The following is a 12,847-nucleotide window of genomic DNA, read 5'->3' on the forward strand; positions in this document are numbered from 1 at the left end:
TGAGGTTAAATAAAAGTTAGACTGATTTTAGTACTGAACATCTTCATTGGTCCTTCCAGCACACTCCTTCCTTGATGACCAGTTCCCAATTACATAGAAACTTATAATAGTTTGGAGTTTTCATTTGTTGAATGTTGTCATCTTTTTCAAGAAAATTATAAAATGAAATGGAAAAACTTAAATGAGCTGTTGATAAACGAACTGTTTTTCAGTCTGCGTATATACACGCAAATATTGGCATGCAAATATATTTTGAAACAAATATGGTACCACCAAAGAGTTAACTTAATCATTGCCGATATAGGCTTTGAATTAATCATCAGCCACCCCCAGCCGTGAGTCCAAGTTAAACTGAATATAAAATTCACGACAAGGTACTGCAGTTACTTTGACAATAGTATAGAAATATAAAGAAGCTGCACCCTTACTGGAATTAAACGTATCAATGTACAGTAGCTACTTTGTTTTCTATGCTTTGTTTTGAACAGTGTGGATTGCCAAGCGGGGACTTCGCAAAGTGCGATGTAAAGTAAACCCACAAACCTGCACATTATTTTGCGGTAGAACTGGCGAAGCCCTCAACAGCCAGGCGGAGTGTGTACACCCACTACAGCGTCTGTCAGCGAGAAGACCGCGATCAAGCAGTCCAGCCCCTGGGTGGAGATTTCTTTCCGGCTGACTGTCCCTTCGCAAAATGTGGCACACAGACCTCCCCATTCCATTAAGGCAGAGGAATGTAGACGCTATTTTTTCTTGGGGGTCATAGCCAAAGGAGATAGGCTACTTGTGCTCGTTGACTGTCAAACGCTCACGGAAAATCACATTTGTGACATCGCTGACTGGACACGGGGAGTTTGAATGGAACAAATACGAGCGCAGAGCTGACAGAAAGTGACAGGAATTGAGAGCTCTTTTTGTATGGCTTGTTTTTGATAGCGCACGTCGTATCCAGTTTGTTGGGCTTTTTTTTTTTTTTTAATGGCCATGGATTTTTAAACTTTCTTGTGGTTATAAAAAAACAAAAACGGACCTTTACTATCGAAAGGTAAACGAACGTCAGCATCAGTCAAAGCGCGTAAGTTTTCATACCCGTTCATGTCGCTTCAATAGATAAAAAAAATGTAATAGTCCACCGCACACATGCTTGCGTAAAGTTTATATAGCAGCCTGAGGGTGAGATGTAGGTAATTCCTGTGTAAACGGTTGCCTGTTATTTGTAAAACTCACATAAGAACTGAACAAAAATCAGTTCAAAGTTGTTGTAGTATCGTTGTATGTATCGTAAATCTAAAACAAAAAACGATTAATGATTAACTACCGTAATGTATGACTTAATATTCATTTATGTTACTACACATGCTTTTAACTGAACTGGATTTCCTGACGGAAGCAGTCAATTTAGCATACAACCGCTTTTGAAAATGTACTGTTTTCAAGTTCCAAATGTGTCCATCATCAACAAAAACTTTAAGGTTCCCCTGTCATTTTATTTTGGCTTTATACAGGTTAACAATGTTACATCAATAGTTAATTACATACCCAATGTTCTGCTGGTTTAATACGGAACATTCAGAGGTCATGTTTTTCATTATAAATTAGGCTATGTGGCCTAACAGACTAATTAACATGTTATGTAATTTTGACTTGGTTGACGTTAATTTGATTGCACTGTACATTTGCTTGCAATTTATGATGGCATGCGCATTGTTGGTAGTGAATATGCGATGTAGCCTACTTAATTTTACTGTACACTGACTGTGCTTCATTCATATCTGTCTGTGGTAATCCGTTGACTCGAATTTCTGTCCCCACAGGACATCGACTTCGGGGAGGCCGTGAGGATCATGATGTTAGTTGTTGTGGATAAGCTATAAGCCTAACAGGTGGAGTGATTAATCGATTAATTAATCGGGGCTGTGAAATAGCAGGGACTTACGAAGGCCAGATCTGTGCCATGGCGTCGAGCCTGACGTGCACGGGCATTGTGTGGGCACTGCTTTCCTTCGTATGCGCGGCGGCCTCGTGTGTAGGGTTCTTCATGCCCTACTGGCTGCTGGGCTCGCAGATGGACAAGCCGGTGTCCTTTGGTACCTTCCGGCGCTGCTCATACCCGGTCCGGGACGAGGTGCGGCAGACCACCGTGATGCTGGAGCAGTGCGGTCGCTACGCCTCGTTCCAGGGCATTCCCAGTCTGGAGTGGCGCATCTGCACGGTGGTGACGGGCGTGGGCTGCGGCCTCCTGCTGCTGGTGGCACTCACTGCCCTCATTGGCTGCTGCGTCTCCGACCTCATCTCCCGCGCCATTGGCCGTGCTGCTGGAGGCATCCAGTTCGTCGGGGGTAAGTCAGAGCGCACAGTCTTCCTTTCCTTCTCTCTCCTTCCGCCCCTCCTTTTGTGTCACAGGCTTTAAAGTGAAGTTGTTTCAATTTTGTCTCTCTCGCCTACATTCCTGTATCCTGCAGCCAGAATCTTGCCTTGCATGGGAGGAATATTCTGTCATAAAGAGATTCTGGATGGATACACGACCACATCACTAGCTGGACTGCCTCCACAGGTGGCTTTGACCCATGTTCAGGGATACACGTCAACCCCAATATTTTCATATGAATTAATTGTAAGACTAGTTGTGTGAATGTATCATGAGAGTAGGTGGTCCAGCATTGTGTCTCCCCCAGAGTTGAAATGAAACTTACGCTTGTGTCGTATACCATAATTGTATGATGTGACACATGGGATTTTTGGAATATTGGAAATATGCAGGAAATTGGACATATGCTATGAAAATTCAATCAAATGTATATTGGTGCTTAGTCACCTCCTCTCACTGTCTGCACCTGCTGGAATTATGGCATTATGTCCTTATCATCTCCACTGACACCCTCCCATTCTCTTCCTAGATCCAGAAATTTGGTCAGATTTTACTGTACAAAGCAATGCCCACTCTCTCGAACACTGAGTATTCTGAATTGTGGCAATTCAAATTCCAGATTTCAAACACCTTCCCTGAAAAGCAGGGATCTCAACCTGCAGTCCCAGACTGCCACTGTTTCTGCTGGCTTTCTATGTGTTTTCACCACTTAAGAGTGTAATTTCAGTTTTTGATTGGCTGAATAGTCCACACATTGTTTGATTGGCAAGTAAGCAGAAACCCACAGACACCGCAATATCTTCAGGACTGGACTGGAGCTTGATATCACTAGTGTGCAGTGTCCATATAGTTCTCCCAGCTGCCTGCTCAGTAAACACCCTTTCCGCAAACACCGTGGATATCTGCACGGAGCTGAGCTGGTCATGTTTCACTCGCTGAAAGCAGGCGTGTATCCTTAACGTCTCCTTAAATGGATTTAAAAGTGTGTGCTGTCACGGTTGAAGAAAGCTGTGCTGTTGACATGGTGTTGTTGGGAACTCAGGCAGTCGGAGCCTTGTGAGGGTTTAATGCCCTCTTATTAACTCGAGACACTCACAAACTCTGCTATTACCCTGTCGCGGCGTAGCTGCAGTGGAAGGGAAGCAAATGAGAACAGACAACACTTTGCCGCTTATCTGTTAGCGGTGCTGTGGAAGTTGGTTTCCTGATGACAGGGTGTTAACATTTTTACCTGCGTGTTCTTGTACTTTTGATGCCAACCTCAGCCTCCAGAGGGGGAAGATGTGGTGCTCTGTTGTGGTGCTGACACGCTGTGTGTGGGTGATGAGCGGGAGCTAGCTGGTAGGCAACTGGTGCTGTAGAGAGTTTGCAGAATGAAGAAAAAAAAACCTGAACCTGCAGGAGAGAAAAGGCCACCTGTCCAATGGGTGTCAACAAGCTTTAAGGGCCATTAAAGTATTACAGTACCACCTGCAAATATTATCACTGATGCAAAACATTTGAGCAGTAAACAAAAATGTGTCACATTTATCAATGGTTAAAAAACTATAAATACTATACAAACCAGACAAGGGAGTATATTTTAGCACTAGAAGGGGCGAACAAAAGCGTCTTGTTTGGCTTGGAGGCTGAAGATGAGGTCACTGAAAGGTGAAATATCATTCAGAATACCAATGCATACGATGTCAGTCAATAACAGATCTACGGAATTGCTTTCATTATGCATATTTCCAAATAACACCTATTCTTGATATCTTGGTCTCTCGGATGTTCTTCAGTAATTGTTGGTTAGCCTTGATGAATATAGTGTGGATGAGGGATCAAAGGGTCAGCCAAGAAAAAAAAACACTGAGCAGCTGACTGGATAGAAAGAGAAAAAGAAACAGGAGAGAACAGTAGTGAGAAACATGATGTAGAATGAGGGAAACAGAGAAAGTGGCAGAAAGTCACCTTGAGATACAAGGTCCAGTGGACTGGAGGTGCCCTCATCCTAATTATCTAGTGCCAGTTTGTGTGTACCCAAATCAATGTTTCCATTGAAACATATTCTTGCTCTTAAGGGGTCAGGAGGACCCAGTAGGCTTCCTGAAGTCAAAGTGCCATCTGAATCTTCTCATTTATTCAGTTCAGATCCTTTAGATCCGCTTGGTTTTTCTGGCTGAATAACATGACCAGTAGTGGCATAGACCTGTTTGGATCAAACAGGTACTGTAAGTGTACTAGTTTCACAGGAAGTTTTTTTGTGTGAAATGAGCTCACTTTCCTGCACTCATAACAATTGACACAGATATGCCCCTTGTACATGTAAAATTATCATATATAGGTAAAATGGACAAACAGTCCTCCATTGGCCCTAGCAGTGTACATTTAAGAGAGGCTGCGACTGTTGGGAAAACAGGCAAGATAATCCAATACTGACATTTCTGGATAAGAAAACGTCCAGGATGTGCTAAGCTCTGTCGGCAAAGAAAGGCCACTGGAAGATTAACTGGATTTTCAACTAGACCTTTCCCTGGTCTGTCCCTCAGTAGCACTGGGGTCAAAGGTTATCTGGCGCTGGCTCCTGTGAGAGGATGTACCCGGTCAGGCATGCTGGGATTGAGTCAGGCTAGGCGAATGTGCATTCTCTCTGTACTGACTCCAACTGGTTCCACCTGGAAACAGACTAAGATGGTATCTTGGCTCAACTAATGCTGAACTCATGGGTTTATTAGTACTACCTATGGTATATTTTACTGAACGCCTTTGGGTAAATTGTCCTCTGCATATAACCCATCTAAATATTGGTTGTGATTCCTTTTGGAATTGGCTGCTTGTTGCCTAAACCTTTTTGTTTGCACATAAAACTGATGAAGACCAGCAGAATAATACCAGGTCAACTATAAATGATGACGTCAGAGAAATTTAGGCAATTTGAGCAGAAGTGTATACATATAGATTCATAAAAAGAAGGAGAAGAAGGTTTTATTCACACAGTACAGGTGAACATGGACAGAGTGAATGAAAAGAGTCTGACAGAAGATCTCAGGTCATAGGACATGCATATGGGTGCAGGGGTATCAAGAAAGAAATTCAGCATTAGTGTGGGTGTGGGTGCGTATTTGTATCATGAGTGTGTGTTTATATGCTTATGTGTACATGTTTATGTGTGTGTGTGTGTGTGTGTGTGTGTGTGTGTGTGTGTTTGTATGTATGAATTGGGATGGCAGGTGGGTACAAATCACCAACAGTAATCAGAGAGCTGTCCCTTCCTTCCTGTCACACTGACCCCAGATTTAGATGGCCGGTGATAAAGCCTGTTTGCACCTGTTTAGCAACAGCCACTCCCTCCCTCCTGCTTTCTCACTGCCAGCCTGTGCGCAGGCCTTCACCACACCACTGAAGAGCATGAGGTCTTCGGTGAAGTTCACTTGACTTCACTTTGACATCACTTCTATCCTCTGACATCTTTACATTTTTTTTTTAAAACTTTTTTTTCATTTTGATGGTTCCTTTTTCATTCTGTCACCAGGGTCTTTATTGTGACAGAGTCAGCGTTTGATCAGAGCGAACATTTTTACATCTGTTTTGTCTCATGTGAAAGCGAGAGTATGTGTTTCTCATTTTACACAATGATAATAATTTTTACGTGGATTGTGTGCACTGCCATAGGGGTCACAGCTGTCAAATGAACAGTATCCACTCAAGACGCTGGGAAAGTTCAAGAAGCTTTGATGTGGCGTTCTCTTTATGCATTAAGGATTTCTTTACTATTTATATTCAAGTACTGATTCTGGAAGACAGATAGCTAATTGAAGAGAAATGTGCCCAGTATTTCCAAAGGGCTTTTTGTTTCTCAGGAAAAACACCCCTAGTTTAATCACCACCTCAGATGATCTCAAGGTATTTCAATCTATTGAATGTGCTTTTTATCATTAAGAATGTAAACCCTTTTGAATGCTTCTGAACACAATTACACACAAAGATGTTGCTGCCAGCAATTCAGGGCACAGTCGGGACACAATGGTCTCTCTCTCTCTTCTCCCTCTATTTCCTGCTGTATCTTCCCTCTCCCATTCTTCTTTCCTCAGTCTTTCCTATCGCTCTCTTTCTTTCCTTCTCTCCATATCTTCCCTTCTCTTTCTCCCTATATTTCTTGGTTAACCTATCACTGTGCTTGTGAGGTATCTGGTACTGTCAGGAATCCAATGGAATGTGGGGTTTTTTCATTTTTGTTTGTTGTCATATCTCAGCTCTTTTTTTCCAGTCTGTTGCCTACTTGTGCGCTTGATTTCTCGTCTGTCTCTTTCATTTTCAAGCTCTCTGTTTCTCCTCTCCCACATCTTCCCCTCACCCAGCACAGTCTTCTCCTTCACCCTCCCTCCCTTCCTCTCACTCTGTCAGCCCCTGTGTGTGTGTGTATGTGCGTGTGTGTGTGCATGCATATGCATGTGCCTTATTGTGTGTGTGGGTGTGTGTGGGTGTGTGTATGTGTGCGCTCGTGTGTGTGTGCCCGCACATTCATGTTCTTTGTGCTGTTCGTGTGTGCCTGTCCCATGCTGCTCACTTTGAACACGGACTGTGCAATGCTGTGTTCAAAGCCAGATTTTTATCCTACATTTAAAAAGCACTTCTCCTCTCCATGTCTGTTTGTTCCCCTTCTGTGCTGTCCTCAGTCAAAGAGCCGTCTTCATCTTGTAATCCTCTTCTGTCTTACATCTCATGTTGTGACGGTTCCAATTTCATTCTGTCATTAGGGTCTTTTTCGTGGCAGCGTCAATGTTTTATCAGAGAGAGAGAGAGAGAGAGAGAGAGTGTGTGTGAGAGTATGTGTGTGCGTGTGTGTGTGCGTGTGTGTGTGTGTGTAGGAGGCTGAAATGCACTCTGGCAGTGCTCGGTGACCCACAGAGTAGGATGTGATGAGACTGGGCCTACAGACAGGAGCAGAGCATGGGGTGGAAACTCTGGGGGCTGTGGAAAGCAACAAAAGAACAGGCAGGGGAGTCATTTCAGTCCAACCTCATCCATTTCAGCCCTCTTTTCTCTACTTTGTGCTATCAGGCAGATACCCTCTTAGCCAGAATATCTCCTCTCCTTTCTGATCAGAGCTCCTGACAGGAAAGTATGCCAGCAGGTGGGTGGTGTTCTCCCTGCTAAGATAAACAACATGAAAGGGAGGGTGCTTTCCTAAACTTGTTTCTGCTCCGAAGATAAATTAACGCTGGCTTGTCGACCTCTGCCTTTGAGACGGGGTTAAGTGCTGCGTTATCAATGCATCGCTTTCATCTCAGTTTTTCCATCCGTTCGAAAAGCCTGCTCCCAGCTCTTCCGAGTGTCAGGGGAACGGCACCTGTAACAGGTTCATTTTTAAACGCTGCTGTGACTGGAGAGGGGGATTGCTCCCCTCCCTCGCCGTATCCTGGAGGGGACAGAAGCACGGCCCCGCCTTGCCTCGGTCTCTCTGTCCTTAACGGGGGGACGCTGGTCAGCGTGATGCATAACCAGCTCATTGTGTGGCTGTGAAAAAGGGCTTTGACTGCTGAGCCTGTGAGCCGTCTCGTTTGGGTCACATTCCTGACCGGCGAGGCGAAGTGGATGCTGTGCCTGCCGCTGCTCTTTTCATGAGTGTTAAGAAACAGACATGGGCTCGAGAGGGGAGAGAGAGATGGACAGAGACAGAGAGAGAGAGAGTGAGAGAGAGAGAGAGAGAGGGGAGAGAGAGAGAGAGAGAGAGAGAGAGAGAGGGGAGAGTGAGAGAGAGAGAGAGAGAGAAGGGAGAGAGAGAGAGTGAAAGAAGGAGAGAGAGAGGAGAGAGAGAGGGAGGAGAGAGAGAGAGAGAGAGAGTCACACCTCTTATCAGGAAAGTCCAGGCATTCAGAGGACTAGCCAGGCAACACAGTGGAGTGGCAACATGCTTTCAGAATGATAGTGAAATTGTATCACTAACTGAAACTGCTGTTTGTACCCGCGAGAAGGGCACTATCTGTGCACTCCTTTGAGGCTAATCCCAGCTGTGGGAATGGGTCTCAGTGGCTGTATGACACTGTATGAGTTAAACTGTGTGTCGGGCAGATTAATAAACTAATGGAGGCCAACTGAGATGCCAGCCTTGGGCAACCCAGTGGGGTTGGCTTTAATCAGGCGCACTGATTGCACTGGTCCCCTGCATTCGGCTCGAACCCCTCCTGTGTTATAACCCTGCTGACACCCCACTTCCTGTTCTCTGGTCACAGTTCAACACCTTCAGACCCGCAGCAGCTGTTTTAGGTCATCCCTGGGAAACCAGAGGTCAGGCAATCTCGCGGTGTCGCAACCTTCCGCAGTACGTTAGAAGCGGTTAGTGACGTGACTCAAGCTGACCTCACACATAGTATCTGGCATTTCAGCCGGATATACAGAAATGGAATGGAATTTACACTGAAATATGCTGTTGATATATGCTGTTTTTGAAAAAAACATGCTAGATTTATTTAACAAAAGAGTATTTTAAATAATATATATATATTAAATATCCTTTATATATGTGACTGTGTGAAAATAGTAGTAATACTACTACATATAATTCAGAGATATATATTTCAGTAAAAAATAATTGAAAATATTGAAATAAAATATACCCAGATAAGAATGGAATTACTGTGGAAAATATTTATCATTATAAACTCATTATATTTACAATATATTGCATTATATTCAGATATAGGTATAAGTGAAGATCTGAAAGGGGAAATGATTTAATATTCGCTCAAATATTGTGTTATTGTCAAATATCTTGTTACTGTAATATATTTTTAACTCAGTAGATCCCTGCATATACTTCAGTTACATATCATTGTATTGCTGTATATTCCATTTCTTTCAGGGTTGACAGGGCATGGAAGAGCCAGCGCTGGAGTTGATTAGCATGCATGTGAAACACTGAAGGCTGATACCATCTGTCTATTTCCAGTGACTATCAAAGCATTCTGAGACTCAGGAGGGGCGGGTCATTTTGAGCACTGACGTACAGTGCAGTGCAGCATCATCAGCTGGGCTGTGAGGGCCACCTGTTTGTTTGGCAGGCCCGTTCATTAAGTCGTGTCACACGGTCCCTCTGGGCTCTGAAGCGCCGTGATTTAAAACCACAGCTCAGACTAAAATATGGAGTCGCGTTAGACTGCGAGAGGTACTGCTGATTTCTCATAATGCTGGGAGAAGAGGAAGTATCTTTATGGGCTGAAGAAATTGGTGGAGTCTGTGCTAAGGGCAGGCTGAGAAGGGAGTCTCATTTTTAACTGACCTGCACTGACCAGGACATGCTGGGGAGGAGAGGTGGAGGGACAGGGGGAAGGTGGCGCAAGGTCAGGGTTTCTGTGGTGCCTGGTGATAGAGACGGCTACTGTATATCCTGGGGAGGGGGGTTAGGTACTCCGTGGCTCCCCAGTGAAGTGCAGCCTGTATATCCCTGAGTGAATGTGGAGGGTATGAATGTGTGTCTTTATGCATCAGTGTGGGTAGTTGTGTAGCACCAGTGTGCTCCATTGTGTGGGGGTGTTTGTTTATGTATGCTTCTTTATGTTTACCTGTCTCTTGTGTTTTGTGTGTCTGTCTTCCTGTGTGTTTGCATGTGTGTGTGCGTGTGTGTATGTGTGTGTGTGTGTGCAGATGGTAGTTGTGTGTGCAGGTCTGAGTGTCTGTACCTGGTTTGTATGGACATGTCAGCAGGGACAGTTCTGTGTTTCACTTCAATTTTAAGTGTGTATTTGCATGTGCATATTTCACATGTAGTGCATTTATATAATACATAAATATAATGTATTTTTTATTTTGTAACAACACACATTGTGGTGATTTTTGCCCATTCTTGCATGTCAGGACATCCTTTGTGTGGCTTTGGAATGCTGGAAATGCTGGGAACGCTGTGGAATGCACAGAGAAAATGCCGCCCCCACCCCCCACCCCTCCCACGTTTCCTTCCACACAGCCACTGTGCATTATAACACAATCCTGTCTGTTCATTCAGCTGTGATCTCCATTGTGCGGCTCTCTACCAACTGCTTCCAGACCTAAGGAGGATGGGGTGGGGGGAGGGCTGGGCAGTTGCAGGACTTTTCCATAATGTGAAAAATGCTCTAGATTTTAAAAAAAGTTTGCCAGACAAATTCTTTGGCAGTGTACCCACAAACATACAATACTTTTTGTACACATCGTTTCATTTATTGTAGAGCCATCTTAGATATTTAGAATATCTGTCTTTTTGTGAAACTGATTAGAAACTGCTGGCCTTCTAAAAAAATTCTTACTCTCTAAATGAAAAGGCTGTGTATTCGTATAACGCGTTTATCTAGAATTTTTGGTGGGCCTAAGCCCTTTCACTGAGGATCAGAAAGGGTTTAGGCATTATTTAAGAAGGTGCCTCCTTCTTTGGGGGAAGGTGTGCCCAGCTGATAGGCTGAGAGGTGGGCCTGTCCTGCCCCGATCCCTGCTGATGTTGTCTTTTTAGGGAGAGGGGTGTTGCTGATCTCACCCTCTTCAGCACCAGCTTCAGAGCCCCTGAATGGCTGCCATGGCCATATTTGGGGACTACCTCCCAGAGGGGCTGTTGTCGAGAGATGTGCTGTTTTTCACTGATGCAGTGGTCTAGATAAACAGCACTCCCAATGCTCAATTCACCTCTCTGAGAAAACAAAGCCAGAAAAGAAAACTAGTGCTTGAAGCTCCTTATTGTTTCTGTGTTTAAATAAAATTTAAAGGATAACACTGGTACTTTTCATTTTTTATTATTATCAACATATTCTATGAAAATACCAAAAGCAAAAATGTTTCTTTCTAACTCTTGGGACTTTTTGACATTCTCCTACTCCATTTAGCGTTGAACCAGGGAAGCCATTCATTTCAGTTGTGTGCTGAAGTCATTAAATGCAACTAAGAAAGAAAAAAATTTATTTTCAGAAAACTGCAACCTATTATCACTAAAAATATGGCTAGTGTAGTTTTTCCTAAATCTACTTCAAAAATGCAGGAACCTTTTCATTTTGATGGGGACTATTTTCAGTATTTTGGTGCTGTGCCAAACTACTTTCCACATGTCGATAAAGCAAGTGTTGTCACTTTATACAGTTGTTTCTGTAATAAGTACAAAAACCAGGTTCTCCATAATGGTGAATTATGCTGACCAAACAGTACGTCTCTTTGACATGTTTTAATACTTTTTTGGACAACCATGGAGTTGTATGAGTTATATCTGTATATTGGTGTTGGCTAGATGGATAATAATTGTCTGCATGATAAATTAATTGAGAGCTACACAGAAACATAAGGGTTTATCAGTTTCTGTCTAGTTGATGTTACTGAAAATATGAAAATTACCGGTGTGATCCTTTAAGTAATGTGAAGAATTACATTAAGCCCATTTTCAAAGCCACACTTAATGGAACAAAAGATGTCTTTTATTGAATTATGAGAAACTGTTATCAAGTGAATGCTTCCTTATGACAAATGTTAGTATTTGGCATTATCTAATAACAAGGTATTGTGATTCCTGATTGATAAGGTTAAATCCTTCCTGGGCTTATGGAGAGTGCTGTGTGAATGAGACACTCTTAGTTCTGTACCTGTGAGGAGAATGTGGGGGCCTGCTTATCAGGGGATTTTGTTTCTCCCTGGTAATCCTTTCTGAAGAGGGGGTTTCTACTCCCCCTCCCTCTTTGTAGTTGGCCGTTATGACTGTCAGGGTTGATGTAGGGGTCACATAGACTTCTCTGAGAACTGGATTGACTCTGAATATGAAACCAGGGGAATCTTGAAAAAACATTTTTATGTGTATGTAACGAACTTACCATCGAAGATGAAATCAAGTACGATACTTACCATTTCTGTTCATTTGTGAGTGAAATTTCTCCTTTCTATTTATTCTATTTAAAGCATTCCCGTGAAGTGTAAATTTGTTTTTGCCAATTATTTGGACAACAAGCAGTGAAAAAGAATTTGCATTGCAACTGTGATTCTGTAATGCACTGCGTCAAACAGTAGCCTCAGCTGTGTGAGAAGTTCTTGAATTCTGGAATTTTGGCATCATTGGAACCTCGTGGAATCTTCGGATTAAGAAAATAAATATTTAGTGTGGAGTATTTACACAATAGTAAAAAAAAAAAAAAAAACATGAAAGGGGTTGTTTAATTCACGGTATGGGAGAAATGAATGTGGAGAATGCCAAATCCTTCATGCTCTGTTTCCATAAAAAAATCATGGCCTGAATTTAAGTGAGGTGGTCTCTCAGTAGACCGGAACGGTGTTTCCATGGAAGCAGTGGCCTGTAACGCAGGCTGCTTGTAACAGCTGCAAAGATCACGGAGCCAGATTTCAGGGTCTGCCTCGAGATGCCAGGGGTGTAGTTTGTTTTTGAGAAAGAGAGAGTGAAAGCACAGGGAAGAGAGGGGAGGTTGGGGTTCAGAGGGAGAGAGAGAAAAAGTGAAAGAGAGAGTAAGAGAGACAGATTGAGAGAGGGGGACAGAGAAAGAG

General features: G+C 43.2%; 1 protein-coding gene across 1 annotated transcript in view; it reads left to right on the plus strand.

The window, feature by feature from the left end:
• Window positions 1-437: 437 nt before the first annotated feature.
• The window catches only part of LOC118234903 (LHFPL tetraspan subfamily member 6 protein-like), a 43,553-nt gene continuing 31,143 nt past the window's right edge, over window positions 438-12,847 (plus strand). Inside the window, exons 1-2 of the mRNA XM_035431753.1 lie at window positions 438-1,075; window positions 1,815-2,339. Of these exons, the coding sequence (XP_035287644.1) occupies window positions 1,955-2,339 (385 nt within the window). The 5' untranslated portion in view covers window positions 438-1,075; window positions 1,815-1,954. The remainder of the gene's footprint in view (window positions 1,076-1,814; window positions 2,340-12,847) is intronic.

Source organism: Anguilla anguilla, chromosome 9, assembly GCF_013347855.1.
Source record: "Anguilla anguilla isolate fAngAng1 chromosome 9, fAngAng1.pri, whole genome shotgun sequence".
Classification (NCBI taxonomy): domain Eukaryota; kingdom Metazoa; phylum Chordata; class Actinopteri; order Anguilliformes; family Anguillidae; genus Anguilla; species Anguilla anguilla.